Below are 23,965 nucleotides of genomic sequence, written 5' to 3' on the forward strand. Positions count from 1 at the left end.
AGTAGTTTTCAATACAACTCACTATCGATTTCAAACTGATTACCCTGAGTAGTTTTCAATACAACTCACTATCAATTTCTACTGATTACCCTGAGTAGTTTTCAATACAACTCACTATTAATTTCTAACTGATTACCCTGAGTAGTTTTCAATACAACTCACTATCAATTTTAACTGATTACTGAGTAGTTTTCAATACAACTCACTATCAATTTCAACTGATTACCCTGAGTAGTTTTCAATACAACTCACTATCAATTTCAACTGATTACCCTGAGTAGTTTTTAATACAACTAACTCACTATTAATTTCAAACTGATTACTGAGTAGTTTTCAATACAACTCACTATCAATTTCAAACTGATTACCCTGAGTAGTTTTCAATACAACTCACTATCAATTTCAACTGATTACCCTGAATAGTTTTCAATACAACTCACTATTAATTTTAACTGATTACTGAGTAGTTTTCAATACAACTCACTATCAATTTCAACTGATTACCCTGAGTAGTTTTTAATACAACTAACTCACTATTAATTTCAAACTGATTACTGAGTAGTTTTCAATACAACTCACTATCAATTTCAACTGATTACCCTGAGTAGTTTTTAATACAACTAACTCACTATTAATTTCAACTGATTACCCTGAGTAGTTTTTAATACAACTCACTATTAATTTCAAACTGATTACTGAGTAGTTTTCAATACAATACACTATCAATTCTTTAAAAGATACCTCAAAAAAAATTTCACTTTCTATAAATAGATATGTCTTTTCTGTATATCTTAAGAAAATTGCGATTCACCATGTTAACATTCGAACACGGATAATTCTAGACACACATGGATGATTTAATTTTTTAAGATAAATTGTTCTGTAAGATTTGGAAACATAATTCTTAGTGGTCTCAAAGGTAATGAATTTTATGATGATCATTAAATATCTCTGCTGTTATCCATTTATTGTATATATTAGATTTTTTGGATAGTTATTGCTGTATTATTGGTGGTGGTAATTTGTATGTTGATTTGTTACATCTGGTTTGTCAAGAAAGGGCGTGGAAAGTGGTCAAAGGCCTCAAATCGTTTTAAAGAAAATAAGAAAAGTGATAAGAGACTTATGGTGTTTGATAATAAGGCTGATACTTTAGATAATGACGAAGTTTCGAACACGCTCCGATATTGTACACAAGGAATTGGTGTTTCTTAGTAAAAGAAATCAGTATGATGGTATGATGGGACCAGTGAAAGAGAACGAGTTTCTTCTTGTTCCACTACTACATAATGTTTCTCCTTTGAACCCATTTGATAATTCAACCGAAAGCTCAGCTGGATCGAGTTATGTTTGGTCTACACCAAGAGGTGGCATGTTCCAACCGAGTGGTGTTAAGTTTGGTCCGAGTACTTTTGAGATGGTAAGAAGAACATCTAAACCTACATCACAGTTAGAAGCTAGACGTAATGCTTCACCATTGGAACCACTGTTTTTCTCTTATCTTCATGGATCTGTGTTTTTCTTTTATGTTTTGTAATAGCTACATATATAATAACACTGTACCTCATCAAAACTTCAACATTTGAAAAATTAACAACCATAATACTATTTGAAACATTACAAAATTTTCTCTTTTAGCTCAGTTTTAAATTTTTTAATAGATTTTTATGTCTAAGATTATCATCATTGGATTGCAAGTAATACACATTACCTAAAAATCGCCTAAACTGGAATTATATATGAAATAACTTTTGCTTGTGTTTCGAATATTTTCACTTTTTTACACGATATCTAAACACTATAATTCTATCATTTTGTTGTTAAATTTTACAACACTGTTGAATTCTATTTATCCCTTTTGTAAACTCATGAACTTTTTATATTCTATTCTTTTTCAAATAAAAGCTTACAAGTAGAAAAAAAAAAAAAAAAAAAAAAAAATTTTTTGATTGATATTATCAGTATTAATAATCAGATTCAATTGTATTTTTCCAGAATAACAGTTCCATGGAAAGAGTTCCGAGATACATTACATGATACACATCCTATAGGTTCACCATTAGAAGCCATGGCATTAAAAACCACGTTAGATTTAACTTGTAATGACCATATTTCTGTGTTCGAGTTTGATGTTTTCACAAGGTAAGGCTATTTAAGTGCAATAATTTTCCAGTTTTACAAAATTAAGCCAATCAAATTCTGTGTACAATAATAACTCTGTCTGCCACCTGATTCAAGAAAATGCATTAGTGAACATTGACTTTAAGACCAATTATTTAGAGTGTTGGATTGAGGTCTTTTTCTTGGTTACTTTGAGCAAATGGCTATTGAGCTGTAAGTGGGTAACTAGGAAAGATCAATGCAAAGAAGTTTGGCCCAAGGACTAGCTGAAAAAAAAGATCCTAGTGAACCTAAATTGGAACTCTTGTAAAATATGGTTGCGTCTTTCATTCTTTCTTCATCGTATCAACCAAATGCTAAATGACAGAACTTGTTACCTGTTGTTTTTTTGTGCAATTAAAATTCAAACAACACCATCTTCTATCAGGAATCTTAGGTTCTATATTAGTGTTTTCTTTATACGCCCACACATAAGATGGGCGTATATTGTAATCACCCTGTCGGTCCGTCCGTTCACATTTGGTTCTTGCTCACTCTACAGGCTACAATTCTTTACAGATTCTTTTGATTTTGATTTTGTGTGTCAATGTCATTATGAAGATGATTCCTATCGATTTTCGTGATGGTCGGATAATAATTCACTGAAATATTGTGTCTGACTTGACGTTTCACTCTATAAGCTATATTTAAACTTTGTAGAATTCTCATCATAAATAACTGGCAGTAAATATATATATCATTGAATTCAAACTATTAAAATTTCTTTGACATGAAACAAATCATACTATAGTCACTTAATATTGTTTTATCATTCCTGACAGCTGCCAATGGGCGTATGTTACCTTGCCTAGCAAGCTATCTTTGTTACTTGTCTATCATTAATTTTGGTTATTTCAGGTTATTTCAACCATGGAATAATTTATTAAGAAATTGGAATGTTCTAGCAGTCACTCACCCTGGTTACGTGGCTTTCCTTACGTATGATGAAGTCAAAGCCAGATTACAAAAATATATGACCAAACCTGGAAGGTATGTAAAATGATACTCTTGGATTCTCAATGTTTTCAGAGGAACAATGCTTCTGGTTTAAATTGAAATTTTGGTTGGCTTGGATTAAGTCTTCTCTCCTCATTATTCCAGTCAGTACAGTTGTAAATCATTGTAAACTACCGAATTTTGCAAATTATTCAGAGATTAACAGACTTTAACATATTCTGTGATCAACTGTATTCTGGACAACCTGCATCTGAGAGCGTGGTACCGGTAACCATTTTTCGGTGCAAATCCGCTAACTAAATGCAGCAAGCAATTGGGTCTGATTTTTCAAGGCACAGCCAGTCATAGAAAATCCAATGCTCCTCTTGAATCAAGCATTGAATTTTCTAGATTTAAATACTAGAGATGGCCAAGATAATGTTCTAGCACAGAAGCAGTCTAACATCTTCAAAATGTCAAGGTATTACGCACTTCGTCTTTTACCATGACTGCAATAGTCACTTTGCATCTTGTTTCAGAGAAGTTTGTAAATGTCATGATTTCATTGGATTGTATGCCAACGAAGACAGCCAGTTAGAGTCCTCGACAGAAAGTCTGTAAACTTTAAGCCATAATGTTTACAGTCATTCTGTCAAGGGCTCTGATTGGATGTATTCGCTGGTATAATCCAATCAAATCGATGCATTTTGTGATACAAGAAATGTGGCTATTGCAGTCAAAGTAAAAGGGGAAATTCGTAATACCTTGACGTTGTGAAGATGGTATTGAAACCATATATTAAAATATAATCATGATATATATTACATGTAGTTGTATAAGTTAATGTAACAAGGAAGCAAAATAATAATTGCTGAAATTCTAGATGTAATTGCATATTTGTGTTTCATGACCTTAAAAGGGATTGTAATTAGTTTTTCTAAAAAATTTTATGTGTTTCAGGGGCACTGATAGCATCAATTTGCACCATTTCGATTTTCAATCAGATGTCGGTGGTTCTGGCAATTCCACTAAAACTAAGTGTTTGATGATGCCACTAATTGATAAGGGCTTTATGGGATATAGCATATTTTGCAATTAGTGAGTAGTGACGTAGTTTTAGTGGAATTGCAGGAACCACACACATCTGATAGAAAATTTTCCCTGATACACATAACAAATGTTGAAAACCTCTAATATAATCCCTTTAAGTCATGAGAAACAAGAATCTTACACTCTTTCTGACAAGTTTTTAATTTGAAAAAGTCTCTCTAATTGTTTAACACCAAAACTATTTGAAAGGCTTACTCTTACTAAACTATTTAAGTTCGTTATGCTTTTGGGAAGGTGTTAAAAAAAAACTGTTGATCAAAGCAATTAAATTAAACGCCTAATTGTACAAAAATATGTCTTTTACATATTTTAAAGGTTTCAACTATCAAGTCTGCATTGAGTCCAACATCAAAACTAGTTTCAAAGCCTAAGCTGCTTAGGCCTAGGCTTTGAAACTAGTTTTGATGTTGGACTTAATGCAGACTCGATAGTTGAAACCAATTAATACAGTGTTCCCTCTATATTTAATTAACCCTTTTAAAACAAATTCAAGTAGATACATAAATGTAAATAACATGTGTTGGAAATATTTTAAGATATAGTTCACGAAGGATTTGATAATCAAAATTTTGCATACTGCCCCTTTAACACTTGGTGGAAATAACAAAATTATTGTGATCATTCAGTATAATCTGGTTATAAAGAGATAAAAATTGTTATTATTGAAACAAAGGAAGCTTTTGTTCGGAAAAATTTACCCTCATTGACAATTTGAAACTTCATCGGCGAAATGGCGTGCAGATAGGCATCATTTCATTTGACATTGATAAGACTATCAACAAAGTTGTTTGAACATATTAAAGGGATTGTAAAAAGGTTTTTGAAATTTGTTTTGTGTATCAGGAACACTGATAGAATCAATTTGTACCTATCCAATTTTCATTCAGATGTCTGTGGTTCCCTCATTTTGGCTAAAATTATTTCTTTGATGACGTCACTACTCGCGAAAGGCCTTATATGTTGAAGTATACTTTGTGATTAGTGACGTCATCAAGTACTTAATTTTAGTAGAATTGCAGGAACCACAGACATCTGATTGAAAATTGGAATAAAGTAAATTGATGCTATCAGTGTCCCTGATACACATTTAATATTTAGAAAACCTCTTTACAATCCCTTTAATGTGAAAATAGTGCTCAATACATCAATTGTAGAACTTAAAAGAAATATTAAAACAGAACCTAAAACATTTTGTTACCCAGAGTTTCACGTTATGCGATCTTCAAACAACTGACTTAATTCAGCCTGTGTCCCTACTGAAGTTGGACAAGAAGAACTTGTTCTCATGTTGATATTTCAAAATTTCTCATATGAAATGTATAGGACTAATGTTTGTATATGTGTTTACTTACACTATAAGCCTACAAGATATTTATATCATAGTATATTTTTATATGTATGATTTGATAGAATAGTATGTGTTAATAACAGTAGTCTATGCTATGTAAAAGGTCACTTGTATTGTTAAAGTTTTGACTTCCTGTATTTAAAACTTAACTACTGTCTGCCACTTTTCATGAAAAAATATGGCACTTTGACCTGTCTTCATATATAATTACATTAATAAGGAAAGTTCTGCCTATCCAAAATTTTTGTCTTCCAAATTTGGTGTTCAAAAGATTGTAATAATTCAAAAATATGCAATTGATATCTTCAAAAATGGCCTAAAAAGCCATATTCTCCTATTTTAATCTTTAATATTGGGGAAAAAAATTATCAATTGAACTTTCGACGGTTGAAATTGAAAGCTTTAAAAAGTTATTTCTTATTTGACATGGTTTGTAATTTCATACTTGAGGAAATGTTGTGTCGAATGATTGCAAACAATAAACACAATTGAATATGTGAAACTGGTTGGACTGCACACACTAGATCAAAAGTCTCGGCAGGGAATGTTGTTCTCCTTTGTTGTTAAAGGGATTGTAAAGAGATTTATATGCATCATTCAAATTTTTAGTCAGACGTCTGTGGTTCCTGCAATTCAACTGAAACATCACCAAGGACAAAATCTGTGTATATCACATAAGGCCATTGTCACATCATAAAACACTTAGGGCCATATATGCAGGGCTCGTACTTTACCTTAACTTTGACTAAAATCGAACTTTAGGTATGCACTGGTCGATCTTTATGAAAGTCGTGTTTAAATTTGACTATCAAATGTAGGAAATTGAAATCCTTAATCCTAACTTTGTAAAGTTCGACTTTAGTCAAGGTAAGAGCGCTGCATACAGCCCTTAGTTTTGCTGGAATTGCAGAAGCTGTAGACATCTAACTAAAAATTGGAATGATGCAAATTGTTGCTAACAGTGTCCCTGATACACATCAAAATTTTTCAATCCCTTTTAATATTGAATAAGGTTACAAAAGAAAAGGAGAAGTGACACTTTAAGTTGGTTCAGGATCTGAACTACAATAGGATGTAGTTTTTGTTTCTCTGAAAGTTAAGGTCACACTGTTCCAACAGAAATGCTACACTTTGAACAAACACCATAGTTGTAGCATCTCATTCTTTTCAAAAACATGCCATCAAGAATGGACATGCGCAGACATGACATATATCTTGTCTAATATTAGCTAAACTAAGTCAAGCTGGCTTAAGTATTCAAGCCAGGTTTTGAGCCATCTCTGAAGTAGAAGCTAGTTAAGGTAGCTAAAGTTTAACTAGTTGCGTTCAGACAACGGTTTCAAAGACTTTAGTTATCTAAACGCACTATTTGTCTCAAATTCATATAGAATTAAGGTCAGGCTATATTTTTTTCTTGGTTGTATTTTGAGCAGTAACTAAAGATGAATGTTCTAGTTGGACTTAATGGCTTAACTGCATGACAATCATACACTTTGTAGATTGACTGAAAAAGGATAGATTTATGGCCAGAATCTGCTGTAGCCCTAGAACAAAGACAAACAAAAGTGTTCACAACTTGTGCCTTTTCCCTTTTAAAGAGATGATGAATCTGTGTGGATTTTTAGGCAGTGGTCTGAAAACTTTTGGTATCTGTGTACCGGTAATCAGAATTGTTTACTCCTCAATGGGAATCCATTATTAACTAGGTTCGATTGTATATAGGGCAGTGACCATTTCTGGATTGAGGTAAACATTATTACGTATTAAACGTGTCCTGTTGTTAGTATCATATAACAAACCTTGATACACTTAGATATGACCCAGTTCTACATTTCCAGTTATACTTCCTTCTATTATTATTCAATATTCAATAACATTATAAATTCATTCAAACTAAAACCTAATTAGACATTTAAATGACTCTTTTAATATTTTTGAAGTTTTATCTGTGTATATCCACAAACTTTCAGGGAGATATGATGTCTAAATAATGTTTTTACAAGCCCTCAGAGCTTGATTTTAGCCTTCAGTATGACTTTTCAGAATTACAATCTGACACATGTTCACGTACAATTAACTAAACAAATGTCAATAAAACTACCACATAGGAAGATTAGCTTATTATATTTTAAATATTGTCTCAGATTTTATACAAATAGGAAGCATTCAGTTAACACCAACCGTGTGTCTTCTTGAAACAATCTTAGAACTAGGATATCTCATAAATAGTGTTGTAATTAAAGACCCATGAACATAGCACTAAGAGTCTTTCATAGATATTTAGCCAGGACGTTAGGGTTTGATATATGACATGGTTTCTTTTGTCAGTGAAGCAGGTTGGAGGAGCTGATTTGCTGAAACAATTTCTCCTTATCCAGAACAAAACCATGAGCTACAGGCTGTACAAATAATGATCTCTTTACGGTGTGAGCACAGGAGCTTTCTTGGTTGGAGATTTTGTTCACTGACTAAAGTCTTGTCAAGAGTTTCAACGACTGGCACGGGCACACGAGGAGACAAAAATCTCCAGTTCGTCGTTTTCCAGTATGTCGATAATCACGTGCAGAGCATGCATTTGAAAGGCAAATCTGATTGGATGATGACATTTTACTCATGGGTCTTATCGGTGACAAAAAACTCCGACCAAGACGGCTTGTATGCCCGCATCTTAACAGTTGGAAATAAAAATGGCTAGACTAAGGCTGCTTTCCTTGAAAAATATCCCTCGTTGAACACTGCATAGTTATGCTATCTGCATATTCAGAAGCTATACAAACTGTATTATGTATTTAAATTATGATTATTGTCAGTCTAAAGGGTGGGAAACAGTAAATATTAACTTCAAATCTACATGCTCTGAGCAATAATTTACTGTTCATATACTCAAGAAAGAAAAAAGAAAATGAAATGATTTTGAATATTATAGAAATTGTAATATTTAACCTCAAAAAATTGATAATAATATTAATAATAACCTCTTTAAAAAAAAAAAAATGCACAATACCTTGATGGACAACCTCCCGTCTTCATTAGCCCACAAGGTGCAGAAAAATAGGACGTAAAACTGCATTCATTTCATTTCATTGGACAACCTGTTTAACAAATACACAAGTACATATATATTAAATGGAAATACTGTGTTCCAGTGATCAAGTACATGATCATGAAAGATGTACAAACTCCCCTTACTTAACCAATGTATACAGAAAAGACATATGTATTAAATGGACAAGTTTATTCTAATGTGATCAAGTACATAACCACAAGATGTAAAGGCACTGAAATACATATACATTCATATGGAAAAAACCCCCAAAAAAACCCAAAAACCTGTAAGCCAAAAGTCATTGCTAGTGCTGCGAGCACTATGGTATATATTGTCTCTATCCTGGGCAACAACAGTATCAAAAGAGAGTAAATCAGGTTTCAATTTTTAGAGAGTTTTATCTAAGATGTCATCAACTTAAAGAGAGAGGTTTTCTATACTTTGTATGTGTGTCAGGGACACTGAAAGAATCGATTTTGCACCATCCCAATTTTGAATCATCTAACATCTTTGTTCCATGCAATTCCATTAAAACTAAGCATTTTATGATGTCGCTATTACAAAAGCTGTTAATTATAGTTACATCAGTTTTAGTGGAATTGAGAGAACTACAGATCATAAAAATTGGAATGGGTTAATCTATGATTTCTGTCTCTTGTACACAATGTATAAACATTCTTTGAAAATTTTCTAAAGTTTATCAACTTTTAGCATTAAGCTAAGATTCCATTTACGCGTCATGCAGACATAAATGGCCATTGTGGTTCCGTAATGCGTCATGATGCGTCATATGATTCCATATGTGCGTTAAACGTATGCGTTATCTTTCTTTTGACGCACGGACTTCTAGACAGATGGATGCTTTGGTGCATAAAAAAGACAGGGAATCCCCACAAAATACGTCACATTTGGGAGATCTCCATGCGGAAAGGCATCCGGATGCCTCAAAAATCGCTACACCCTGCGATTTTTTTTTTGACGCATGACGGAGTCCATTTGACAGATACCGCTTCCGCATATATGGAATCATACCCTCTTAAACCAACCATTTAGATTATTAACGCATAACGGATGACGCATGATGCATAATTATATGTAATCTTAGCTTTAGAAGATTTTTTTAAGTCCCAATGTTTTAAATGTTTGTATTGTTAATGAAGCTGAAATAATTTGTGTTTCTTGTATCATTTCAGTTATGTATTTAGATTAAGTTGTACTAGACTAGGACAGTGGGCTATAGGTTATGTGACTGCAGAGGGTCAGATCCTACAGACTATACCACAAAATAAGTCTTTATGTCAGGCATTATTAGATGGACAGAGAGAAGGATTGTAAGTAGTAATTTTTATCCTACCTTGTTTTTAGGAGTTGGATATGATATAATTCATTTTTGTCTGCTATGTATCTACCATAGGCTTAGATTATCATGATGGTAAAGAACAGCGAAAAGATTTCATTATTTGCTACTCCAATTTATGGTTATATTCTGTGGATTATCAGTTTTAAAATAGTACTGATGGTCAAAAAAATGACTAATAAAATGTAAATTTTTTGGTGAATGGAATAAAACAGTTTCTTGTATTAAATTTCAACCAAAATTTTCTTGATTTGTCTGAAAATTGATTGCCCTCTGTAAGCTGAAACACATAATTCCAAATGATGATATCTGCCTATGTTTGCAAATTGAACAACTCACAGCCATTTTATGAATATTTTTACTATTTTGAAGCTGATATTTCACTTTATTCATTAAAAGGGACAATCATACTGTAGCTGCAGAAACTGGAATTTTTTAGCTGAGCAAATCAGTAATAGTGTTCACAGCTCACCATCAATATTTGAGCCTTCAAGTCCATGTATGTCTAAGATTATCTGCGTTTGAATGTTGAGATTTGTGTATATTTCTAGTTCTTCTGAAGACTGTTTACATATATTCAAGTCTGAAGTCAACAAAATGCAGCATCTGTCCCTTTAACACATGTCACTGGCAGTGCTTTCAAGAGTCAGTTATTTCTTGAAGGGGAAACAGCTTTTGAGTTATATTCTTCTTTTCCAATGCTGAATTGTCAACACAAACTTTTTTTTTTTTTTATTCAGTTTTCTGTACCCAGATGGTCGTAGTGTTAATCCTGATTTAAGTTATTTAGTTCAAGATAGTTTAGAAGATCATATAAGAGTGACACAAGAACAATATGAATTATATTGTGAGATGGGTTCAACGTTTCAACTGTGTAAAATATGTGCTGAAAACGATAAAGATATTAGAATAGAACCTTGTGGTCATTTATTATGTACACCTTGTCTCTCTGCTTGGCAGGTAAGTTTCAAAAATTGGCAGACGCAGATGTTTTGGAAAAGTTATTGTAAAATACGATTAAGGACTGTGCATGTGATTAAGGACTGCGCATGCGTCATCCAAGACCTAAACAAGACCTGCTTTTTTGTAACTTCTGTTAAAGAGTAAAGGTTGTAACTTTGTACTAATGACAAAGTTACGAAAGCACTGGCACAGGACTGGAGGATTTGTAGATTGTAAACAGTTGTTATAACCATTGTTTTTTTGCAGGATACTGATGGTCAAGGATGTCCATTTTGTCGATGTGAAATTAAGGGTACAGAACAAGTAGTGGTTGATCCCTTTAATCAAACCAGACATGTTCATAATGATGTTGATGATGAAGTAAGATATTATTTCTCTTAAGCCTTTAACAAACATAGCATTATCTCTTTAAGAATCAGCATAATCATGGGTTAATTTGGAATATGAAGAAAATTGGTTTGCACCCCCAATTGTACCCCCACTTTATTTTTATACTTTTTATACCCTAAAATATGTGTCCGAATACACCAAATCAATACAATTTTTCTCGAATTTTCGCTCCATGAGAGGCCTGAGACTATGACGCCTCTGCAGAGTTGCCATATGTTGAATTTCAGCCTCGACAGTTGTCTCCCCATTTTGTCTTTCTGCCTCCTATTTGGGAAGACTTGGCGCGGCAAATGGTCTTGATAACAAGGTCTATAATGGGAAATATGGTGACTTAGCTAAACAATACCTGTTTCCCCAATTTGAGGAGAAAATTAGGACATGAAACATCATTTCACATTTCCACGTCTGCTTTTTTAAAAGACTTTATATTTATTTTATTTTTCAGGATGTTATTGGTGGTACAACAAATTTACATGCCTTAGCAGTTAGTCCCAGAGATAGGGTAAGAATCTATCATCATGACCCCATAAATACTAATAGAATAAAATGCTCCTTATAATGGCATGAATGAAAGAGTTTTTGGATAAGCACAATTGCATTTGGAGCTTTTTTTAGTTGTTAAATGGGTTAAAGGGACAGATTTGCCATTTTGTGTCTTGAATACTAAAAGTGTTCGAAAATCATTTAATTTCTTCAGATATGTCTTTTCTATGTATGACCGAGATACGAGACTAGTTGTCATTTTAAATTTCAAACACAGATAATTCTGTATGCACACGAATTTGAAAGCTCAAATTTCAACAGTGAGCTGTGAACACCATAACTGGTTAGCTTTGCTAAGATATATCCCATTTCTGAGATTAAAATACAATTGGCCAAACAAATGGTCAACCTGTAATAAACTGATCATGATAATTCCTGAATGCCAACTGATTTCTCCTATATTTACAGTCTCGAGATAGAAGTTCACCATTTGAATCTCCTCATGCAAATAAAAGAAATTTACCCCCACCTGTACCACCTAGAGCTGTTTCTCCTGTACCCTCACCAGCTTCTTCACCACAACCTATGGGGTAAGACTATTTTTAGCAACTTGTCCTTCAAAAGCTGGAGAAACCAATCTAATAAAGACTAGATTAAAATTCCATTTCTTTTTTTTCTTATTTTGTCTCCATTGAAATCTAACAAGTTTTTTAACGGATTCCAGTTTTAATGACGTTATCAAAACTGGTTATTTCATTAGAATAGAACAATATCATCGTTTTCTTTAACTTAGGATCAAAGAACCCAGTAAATGGGAGTGAGAGTTCAATCTGAAGACTATACAAATGTGATTTAATAATATTTTTCAACATATGTTTCAATTACCTCAAAACAAATGGATATATTCAGTCTTTTAGTTTTGTCTTTTGTGTTTTTAGAAGACGTCAATTACCACCAACGCCACCTGAGGGAAGGACAGGTAACTCTATTCAGATACCAACACCTCCAGCACGAACATCGCAACAGCATCATCAAGAAAAAGATCAAAGTTTGTTCAATTTCTTTGAAACAATTTGATCAAATTACAGATCTTGATGTTTTGTTTCTTGCTTTTTCTGCCAGTTATTACAATCACCATCCATGATCTGAAGAAATTGTTCTTCAAAACATGTTCAGAATTTTACCTAACCAATCAAAAACAGTGTAAAAATTGGAATTACAATATCAAACTATGAATGCCCTAGAATTCACATTTGGTAAACTTTTATCAATCTTTTAATTGGTTGAATATTTTACTGATGTTCAAACTTAAAATATATAGCATGAGATTATGGGTGGCAAGTAGAGTGACCCGCAGAAAAAACATGAAGCAAATCATCTAAATTTTTCCAAAAAAAATTACAGTAGATTTTATTCAAATATTTTTTTTTTTATATTCTACATTTTCAATCTTTTTTTTGATTTTTTTTTTTTAGATTTAAGTCTACTTAATCGCTTTTTTCACAATAGCTTTCGCATCATTCACATATAGAAAGATGCAGAGCTTAATGTTTGTTTGAGCTTATAAATTCTTTTTGTACAAAACCTATCCACTGGAATCCAAAAACACTTTTGCGTCCTCCTTTGACCGACTCTTTAAGGGATTATTATTAGGTTTCTAGCCTTTACATGTACATCAGGAACACTTAAAATGGCTTGTTTGCACAAACCAGTAACCCATAGGCCTAAAATTACTGAAAATGGAATGTTCAGAGTTCACCTGATCACATGACCATTGGGATTCTAAGATAAGAATGGTCAACAGTAAAGAAAACATGGACAGAATAACTTGCTGAAATATAATTACCATATTTAACATTATTTACCATGACAGATTTTCCCAGATATACTGGATGGTAAGAAGAGGTGCGTATTATATTCGCAAATATACAGTATTTAAGCGTGCTTCAGATATTATTTGAAGTGGATGTCCACTTTCATGATTTTTGGAATTTAAAATCCACATCCTTGACTGATTTTGGGGAAATTCAGGCAATATGAAGGTTAAAGATAGTGGAATGGTACCTGGAGTACATGTATAAAGGCTAGAAAAACCTCTTTGAAGTCACTTCGATGCTGTAGGATTTGAAAAAGTTTTTCTACACACACAGTTTGATAATACATTGCTCTACAAAATCACTCATTGTTTGCACACTGACTAGAAGATTGTGGCCGATAATGCTTCACCATCTAGCTTATTCTTTCTGTCTCTTGTCTATTAGGTGTATCTTATGCCGAGTTACGTTATGACTCAACTAGTAACCTACCAAAGAGTACTTCTACTAGTATCAGTGGCCTAGTAAGCAGTACCAATACTGATTCTATATATGATAATCCTATGCCAGGCGTCCATCCTGTAAATAGCACAGCCCCTCACTCATCGTGTTCAAATTCTTCTACGACTAATAGTCAAGGAGGTTAGTATTCTGAACCTATTTTCTGTCCATGAGGCTGTTTTTATAATCATCAGAAAATTTCACCACTTAGAATGACACATAAAATTCAAATTTGGCAATAAGAGAATAATATTCTTCAGAGGACTCATCTTCAGAATGTCAAGCTATTACAAACTGTATCTTATACCTTGACTGTAACAGTCACCTTTCTTGTATCACAGAAGTTTGTAAATGCAGCGATTTGATTGGATTGTTCTCTAGGAAACACAATCAATCAGAGACCTTGACAGAAATACTTAAACAATTTGGCTACACATGTCATCAAGTACTATGATTGGCTGTATTTGCAAGGGTACAATCCAATCAAATCGATGCATTTACAAGCTTTAAAAAAAGTTGGCTATTGCAGTCAAGGTATAAGACACAGTTCCTAATAGCTTGACATTATGAAGATGCAAAGCACTTGACTGGCGTTATAACTATACTACAGTGATAAATATGACCATATGGCCTTGTTTTAGAATTTATATTTTATGTGCATTCTAAGAGGTAGTGTTTCTTTAAGATGATCAAAAGAGAACATTACAAAATATTTGTTGTTTCAGTAATGGTATTGACTAATATTAGATTCTTAAAGTAAATTACTCAAGAGAATCTTAAATACAAAGTTTCTGATAAAAAGCCCATGGTGCTCGTGTATAATTTGATAACCTTTTTGCTATTTCTGTCATGTTTGCATGTAGGTTTGAAATTGAATTTTGGGTATTTTTGCAACTGAAATTTCTAACTGGTTTGATTGCCTACTAGACCAAAACAAAAGGAATTTGTTGAAAAAAATTCCATATTAGCTGAGCTTTCTTTCCATTCTTAAACCTCGTATGTTTTATGTCTTGTGCCTGTTGTTTCTATACGTATTTGTAGTTTGTCTAGACTGCATGTGCTTTCAGAGAGTTCACAGTAATACTAATAGTGACTTTTTTTTATAGAGCTAGAGCTTGTAGTGCTTTATTTGTAGCCCTTTGTATATTCACTCAAAGATATTTCTACTCATCCAATTCAAAACATAAAGACCAGCAGTCCACTTCATTTTTAGGTAGAATAAATAGTTATAGATACTATATAGACTAGACTTACATTGTGATGATTAATACTTAAAGGGGGTATTCTGCTTTTTTTCCATTATCAAAAACATTGTAAATTATACCTGAAAATATTTCTAAAGTATGCTATTTATATTTATGTGATATCTACTTGATATAACGGAAATTGTTTTAAAAGGGTTAATTAAAAACCTACTTGACCTACTTTGGTGTTAGGCTTTAAGTTTAAACCTGTAGAATACGTAGTAATTGGAAATTATTTTACTCAGATCTGTAGAGTAGTTTTCTAACAGCTTCCAAAAACATAACAAACTTAAAAACCTTACATCATATTTCAAAAAAATATTTTTACCGATTGAAAATTAATGGCTGGATTTTTTTTAGTTAAAACTTTCAGATACGTTAAAGGGCGCATTTCTCTCGATTTTGGTGTATAGTTTTCACAAATTTGAGCACAGATTTTTTTGGACCTACAACGAAATCGGAATGTATCTTTAAGCTACCTAAAGATGAAGTGGACAGGTTGTGTTTATGATTGAAGCGGACCCGAATGAGTAGAAATATTTGTGCTAGACTAAATTAGTAAATTGAAGTATTTGGCTAGCATTTGCATCATATTTTACTAGCAGTAGAAATGATAGATCTCAATTTTGCCAAAATTTTAGCTCATTTTTTGCAACGCTGTGTTTTGATATTTTGTTGTGGAGCATAAACAATATAATATGATAAACTGGATACATTCAAACCAAATGGGATGCCTCCATGATTTTTCCTAATGCTGGGGGCACGCAACTTGTTTTTGTCACTGATTTTTGTCACCGATTTTTGTCACCGAACTTCAGTAAAATCCTCATGTGTGCCTGTCCCTTTGATATTTTTCTTAGCATAAACTAGGGTTGTGTTCGATTAGTGAGTTCCAGCATAATAAACCTATTGTTTGGGGTTGATTCCAGAGGAAGCAGAACTCACCAATCAAGCTTCACCCAATACTGTGAAATCATTGATATTTGTGAGGCTCAATATTTTAGTATTTCTAATATTTGCCAATCCTTGATTAATTACTAAGTTTTTTGGACTATGTCTTATACCTTGACTGCTATAGCCACTGTTCTTGTATCATGGAAATTTGATTGGATCGTACGTCTGCAAATACAGCCAATCAGAGTCCTTGACAGAAAGACTTTGAACATTATTTCTTATATTTACAGACGTTCTGTCAAGGGTTTTGATTGGCTGTATTTACTAGCATACAATCTAATCCAATCAAATCGCTGCATTTACAAACTTCAGTGATACGAGAATAGTGGCTTTTGTAGTCAAGGTATAAGATGAAGTTCACAATACCTTAACCATTGTGAAGATGATAGTACACATAATGAAATAAGAGAGGTAGCAAAAATACTTGAATTTTGTCAATCTACAAATGTATCTGAAAATTTAGAGGAAATTGGAAATAGTGGGCCAGACAAGAAAATTAATGATATAACAGTATTACCTGTGACAGTAACCTTATTGTTGTGTATTGTGCTTTTGCTTTGCTTGTCTGTGTTGTGGCTTATTCGTAGCATGGAACTCTAATTACAGGAACTCTTTTCTCCGTCACAGGAAATGCCAAAAAATTCCGAATTCCCAGCGAGTATGCTGTACCACCTTGTTTTGAAAATAGAAGAGCAGATAGCACTGAAGATGAGTCCAAAGTGTAAGCTTTCCAATCTTTCTTTGTTTTTGTCTAATGTTTCCACTGGCTCAACTAGATGAGTTGGGGTCCATGGACTTGGGTGGATTGGGGCCCCTCCCCTGGTAATTTCTTTCAAACCTATGCTCTCCTGCATTTTTTTCTTGGGTTAGGGGGGCCCATGGACTTGGCCCATGGTACAACCAGTTCCTATGGTAGTGGAGCCACAGAATCATTCTATTACTAGGCCTTCACCAAACTGTAATATCTGTAATTGCTTTGATCTGGCTAAGCCCTCCACTTGCTTTCAGAAGGGTAATGGGTGTATGCAATATCTCACCTTTGCACACAAAACTGAGCCAGCTTGTAGTATTAAATTGTGAAGTTGATGATTTTGTTAATGAATTGGAATATTAAGTCCCGTAAACATTATAAAAATTATCTGTTCTTGGAACTGTTTCAAGAACGGAATGGATGACAGACTAGTGGAAGCAGAACTGTTCCAATTCGAGACTACTGAGGTGAGGTGGTCTTGGAACAGTTCTCAGAACGGAACAGATAAATTGTGTAGTGTAAATGCTACCTGATAGGAGAACAGTTTCTGCCAGATTAATTATTTTTCTCTTCATCCAAGTTGCTAGGATGTCTATATTTATCTCTTTCATGAAGAGTTCCATTGAAATGTGTCTGAGAACAGCAGATCATATACACTTTAATGGAACAGTTCACAGAATTCTTGAAATTGTAGTAATGTAGACGTGAATATTTTGTGATTTTAACACATCAAGGTATAGACCGAGAACGAAACACTTTCTAGCGCATTAATGTTAGTGGGACTTAGTTTCAGTTAATATGGCAACAATAGAAATACAATTAAACACAACTTTTCAAAATATTTCACACAAAAGTGTTCCATTTTGACCAAACTATTAATGTGAAAATATTAGCAAAGAGTCATTCTAAGACTATCACTACAATTTGGATATTCCAACCCATGTACAAATAATCATGAGGATAGGACTTACTGCCAAAAATGAGCAGACGGGTTAATGAATTAACTCTAATCAGTCTGTTTGTTTATTTTTTAGACCAGAACAGCCACCGCCTAGAAGAGAAGGTTTGCGAGAAATACAAGAAATAAATAACAAGGAAAATACAGATACATTATCAAGTATCAACGAAGATTATGTTGAACTCTTAGTCGGGCGTGGCTTTGAAAAACTAAAAGTTCTCGATGCTTTGAGAGTTTCTAGGAACAACCTGAAAATGGCAGAAGAAATTTTAGAGACATTTGTCAAAAGTAATCGATGATCAAATATACTTATTTCATCCTTGTATACACTACCTTTGTCCACCATTTTCTTTGTTCTTTACATCACTTTTTACGATGATGCCATTTCTACAGCATGAGAGTATCGATAGTGTGTTTGCAAGCGTGAAACGGTGATTCTATCTACCAGAGAATTTAAGTGTTATGTGTTTAGAGTGTTCAAAGATAACGCTCTCAAATGTGTGAAGTGACAAACTATGTGTGTGTTGAATACCAAGTGACTGCTTTCTTTTTCAGAGTTGCTTATAATTTTTATGACAATTTTGATATGGTCTATTTTTCAACCGGTTAAATGTTGTCTGTCAGACTTTGTAATATATTTAGACATAATTTATATTTATAGAAATCATATATTGAGACTTTTCACAAAATATCTCATCATTACATTTCTGAAACATTGACAGTTGAAAGTTTATTCAGTTAGCCTGTGGTTCCTTTCAGTATTGTGTCACTTATCTATCCTTAAAGGGAAAGCTGCGCCATTTTTTTTACCAATCATACTCTAGTCTCAGAAACAGGAATTTTTTAGCTAAGTTAATCAGTAATAGTGTTCACAGCTCACCGACGAAATTTGAGCCTTCAATTCCATGATGTGTCCAGAATTATCTGCGATTGAATGTTAAATTGACGAATCGTCAATTTAAGATACTCTGTGATATATAGAAAATTCATATATAGAAATTGTGAGTAAAATTCCTAGTTTGATTTCGGGGAAGTTATTTTGAAGGAATTATGCAATTTTCCTTCATTTCTAGTACGTCTGAAGACTATTGACGTATATTCAAGACTAAGATCAACTCCCCAAAATGGCACACCTACCCCTTTAAGTCAAAGATGACACAGTGAGTTAGATGCTTGCTCACTAACGTGATGGTCTGGGGTTCTATCTCATTATAGGTCCAGAAAATACCTTTGGATTATTCAAACTGCTTGCACCTTGTCAGTGATTCAGGTCGAAGGGACTGACATGGAAAAAGTATGTGCTACAGGCTGTGCACGTTTAAAAATCCCTCAACAGTTGAAAATAGAAAATGAGTAGGCTGCCCCTGTCCTGACAAATTGCCTGTCTTCATTAGCCCGTAAGTGGCAGTAAATCTTCATTCATTTCATTTCATTTTCAATAGTTAAAATCCACAACCAGACAAAATCAATGAGGTAGACATGAAACATGAGATATTTTGAGAAACTTCCTTTCACCATTGCTTTTTTTGTCCTCTACTTTTTATAAAGCATTATTTATTGATCTTTCTGTTCAGGATTTATAATATATAATATATGTCAGAAGTCTCAATCTGTATGACTTTTCATGATTAATATTTTCCTTGTACATTTTGGGTGGCGCTTGATTGGTCAATTCTGAACAGGTTCTGTATGTTCCGGTTCTGTCCTCAATTGAATGGTACAGAACCAGATTTTGTCACATTCAAAATTTTCCCTCCTATTCCTCTCTACGCCATTTTGAATTCTGCACCCTCAATTTTTTCTGAACCCTGTTCCAACTCTTTTTTTAAACGTCTGGTTGATTCCATTAATCCTAAATCTGCAGAAGTCACCAATCGAGCGACCCCTCTGATTGTTATGTGATTAGGTATTAAGAGTCAGAGCCAACACCACTCTCGAAAGCACTAGCACAGGCATCAGAATTTTTCTTACCTTGAGGAGGATTCGAACCCACGACACTTAATCGCCTAGCAGTCAATAATCCAACATATTGAGGTTTTGCAAATCATATTTAAGATGCTTATCAATCAAGCAAAAAAAAACTTGCCATTTTATTGTGCTTTTTTGCATAAAACAGCCATCCACAATTATAGAATAATTTTTCAGTTTAGTAGAATGACTGTGCAGACATATGTGCTATATATATAGTGTGAAAAAGTATGCCTGAGCATTGAGACTATTTTACGTATAATTTCTAATTTATATGACATGAACTTTGATATACAGTCACTTTTAAGAATTTATAATTTGCCATCAAATGTCAATCTGATTGAAATACATGTTTTTTTTTTTTTCATTTTTTTGTTTTCGGAAATAGCAAGTTGCTGTTTGAAAAATCAAACAATTAACAGATGTGATTGCCTTTCTATGGCAAGGAGTACCACTATTTTCATTTTTCAGGATTAAAATCTGACTTCCTTTTCCCTAGTACCCTTGTGATTTGTATAAATGGTTGTTCAATGGAATGGAATGGAATTTTAGCAATCTGTATTACTTTTCAGAATTCAAATCCTACGCCCATTTTCCCTACAATTCAACTCTGGGAATATGACTGAACTCTAATTCTGAAATAATTTGGATAGCTGAAAATGAGCTTAATTCAGTTATCTTGTGTGAAAAGTTCATTAGCTTCTACCAATGTATTGCCAATATGTTGTTTTGGATTTCTGGTTGGTTTTGCAGTCACATACAATCATATACTTGATTCATTTAGTTAATCAACTTTACACATTCAATATGTGTTTATTTATATAGTAAACTTTACTCACTCAATATGTGTTTATTTATATAGTAAACTTTACACATTCAATATGTGTTTAATTATATAGTAAACTTTACACATTTAATATGTGTTTACTTTATAGTAAACTTTACACATTCAATGTGTTAAACTTTACACATTTAATATGTGTTTATTTATAGACTAAACTTTACACATTCAATATGTGTTTATTCATAGAGTAAACTTTACACATTTAATATGTGTTTATTTATATAGTAAACTTTAAACATTTAATATGTGTTTATTTATAGAGTAAACTTTACACATTTAAAATATGATTATTCATATAGTAAACAAACTTTACACATTTAATATGTGTATATATATAAAGTAAACTTTACACATTCAGTATGTGTTTCAATCAGATTGAGTAAAATGATTTAATAGTTTCTCTCTCTGCTGCTGGGTCAGCATTTTTTTGCCATTTTTTCCATTTAGATACTAGTTATTATTAAAGTGGTATTAATTTGTTAATTTGCTAATTATGTGATAGTTTATTGAAGAAATTAATTGTTTATTATTATTATTATTATTATTGAATATTAGTGCTTTATTTTGTAGATAGATAGCTATTTTATTAATTTGAATTATTTGTAATTTTGTAGTTGCCCCATTCCCAAATCCCAAAGATTCTTTCTATGTTCTTTGTATATCTTTTTGTTGGAAATTGAAATGGAGTAGGAAATTTTTGTTTGCTGTACTAACTTATTTCATTGCCAACTTCACTTCCTGTATTGTATCCTGTGTAGATAAGGTATGGTTTATGGTGCAGTGCAGAATTATTGATACTGTAGAACCAGTGAATACAAGAGGTATGGGTTTGGACACGGTGTAGCCAGACAAATCCGGTCTTACCAATTCTTCATATTTGATACATGGATTGGATATCTTCACGTAGAGAGCCAGATACAAGATATCATTTTATGGGTGTTGCCCTGTCCCACACTTGGAACAATAGTTTTTGAAAATTTTCACCATGTTGAAAGCCAAATTGGCAAAATTGTGGTTTTATACAAAGCAGAACCATAAATGAGTCCATCAAGACATTACGGGATACAATATCCCTGTGCACAATACAACAGAGATGTAGGGTACATCTTTGTAAGTTAAGCCTACCCTTCAACTGTATTTAGGTATAGTGTGGGTAGGGCCAGATATGTCAGGTCAGACACGATCCAGATACATCTTGCTTCTGTTCAGACACCATACCTCATCTATTCACACCAAAAGAAGTTGTCTAATATATTGATGTAAAACTCAATTCATGTCAGCCATTATAGCTCTGGTTCCCATCCTGGGGGTGTGGCCAACTGGTGTAGGAGAAGAATTTATTTTGAGTGGTGAGAGCCCTTCATATCATCAATGAAACAATTTTTTGGGGTGTAAAAGGTCCAGGTGATTGCTTCAGGGGTGTGAAGTCTGAAATAGGTTGGGAACCACTGCATTATAGGTAATGGCCATTGATAGCATTATTTTTACAGATATAGTAGACCTTTAGTAATTTCAGTAAAACTTCACCCAACATGTGCTTTCTTATTTTATTAACATTATGTGAACAGAGCCGAATTTCCTTTCTATAATTTCAGTGATCACGTATTTCTCCTTCAAGAGTGCCCCACTTAGGTCAACTCATTATTGTGGTTCAAATTTCTAACCATGAAAATATAATTTATTTTAATTAACCTACTGAGGAACTAACAATTAAAGGGATTGTAAAAAGATTTTCTAAAACTTTTATGTGTATCGCTGACACTGATTGACATCATTCCCATTTTCAATCAGACGACTGTGGCTCTTACAATTTCACTGAATATAAGCATTTTATGACATCACTATTGCAAAAGGACCTTTGCGATAGTGACATCATAAAACGCATTGTTTTAGTGGAATTGCAAAAACCACGGGCATCTAGAATGGAATGGTGCAAATTGATGCTATCAGTGTTCCCTAGACACATAAAAATTTTAGAAAACCTCTTTACAATCTCTTTAAAGTTAAAATTATTCATGGGTTGATTTGTTCTATTCAAGAGTAGTTAAACTACTTCATTCTATGGGTATGTCTTATTTCATCTACTTCTTTCATGGTCGAAATATTAAAGACATACAGTTGTCAAGAGCTCAATTTCAACCATATGTATAGTATTTTTGTCTTGCTAATGCAGCAAAATGTAGACTACCATGAAAGTTTAAACTGTCACTTTTGTGTCATTTTCAGCAAATGTTTAGACCACTTGTTCTCTTCAAATTGTGTCTGTCTAAACAATCTAATTTGTTATTTTCAGTGTTTCAGTAAGTTTTTGTGGTTAAGTCTATGTATTTATATCAAAAATGTATATTTTGGTATTATTTCTGTCTTATTTTTGTAAAATATTACTCGTCTTTTTTTTTCTCAACTATGTACAGTTCAATTAAACATTGTCAAATTCTTAACACCAGGCTTTTATTTCTTCCAGTACTGGTTCTGTTAACACTACTGTTTCAACACGTCCAAAACTATTGGACTATTATCATGTTTCACTTTAGCAAGAAAGCATCATATAAGGACAGATAATAAGAATTCATGTCATTATCAAATTTGCCAATCAACAAGCTTGTATGTTTCCTTTTTTATGCTTTTGTTTGATACATACAAACACATACAAAACTCATGAATAACATATGAGAAGCCTTTCCTATGGGCATCCCCTCTTGTATAAAAAAGACTGTTTTGATAAGTCAAAATTCAAAGCCTCATCTAATGCTATTTGGATAGAGTGATTCATGGACTAACCAATTTGTTGATAAGGGGGTATGGTTTTAAAGACTATGCTTTTCAGTGAACTTTGATGAAAGATAATATCAAATCTTTTGTCGGAATGCAAATAGTATTCCCTTACCTTGCTGAGCAAATTTAGAGTAGCTAATCACTCTTTGAAATGAAACTCTGACGTCTTGTTTATTTGCAATGAAATACATGTGGATGGTTGTTACAAAAATTAAATGTTGTCTTTAAAAACTGACCTGCATTAATGAGTTACCTCCCCGAGCTGTTTTCAACATGGCTGCTATTTTGTTTAAAAAGAATATTAAAAAGGAAAACATTTTGCTAATTACAAGGTGTGGTAGTTGAAATCTCACGAAATTGAAG

The 23,965-nt window shown here is 33.0% G+C and overlaps 2 protein-coding genes across 2 annotated transcripts; both read left to right on the forward strand.

Annotated features, from left to right (window-relative positions):
* Positions 1–1,159: 1,159 nt before the first annotated feature.
* On the forward strand, positions 1,160–9,978 carry LOTGIDRAFT_156016 (hypothetical protein; the record flags this gene model as incomplete). The annotated part of the gene is made up of 5 exons (XM_009046054.1): positions 1,160–1,533; positions 1,996–2,142; positions 3,019–3,150; positions 9,794–9,931; positions 9,966–9,978. 5 exons carry the CDS (start codon positions 1,160–1,162, stop codon positions 9,976–9,978), a joined length of 804 nt encoding a protein of 267 aa, XP_009044302.1.
* Positions 9,979–10,578: 600 nt separating this feature from the next.
* Positions 10,579–18,314, forward strand: LOTGIDRAFT_156017 (hypothetical protein; the record flags this gene model as incomplete). Its single annotated transcript, XM_009046055.1, has 8 exons — positions 10,579–10,602; positions 11,167–11,280; positions 11,756–11,812; positions 12,262–12,383; positions 12,732–12,772; positions 14,055–14,249; positions 16,934–17,027; positions 18,092–18,314. The coding sequence occupies 8 exons, from the start codon at positions 10,579–10,581 to the stop codon at positions 18,312–18,314; spliced, it is 870 nt and encodes a 289-aa protein (XP_009044303.1).
* Positions 18,315–23,965: the final 5,651 nt, after the last annotated feature.

This window comes from Lottia gigantea (assembly GCF_000327385.1).
Source record: "Lottia gigantea unplaced genomic scaffold LOTGIsca_10, whole genome shotgun sequence".
Classification (NCBI taxonomy): domain Eukaryota; kingdom Metazoa; phylum Mollusca; class Gastropoda; family Lottiidae; genus Lottia; species Lottia gigantea.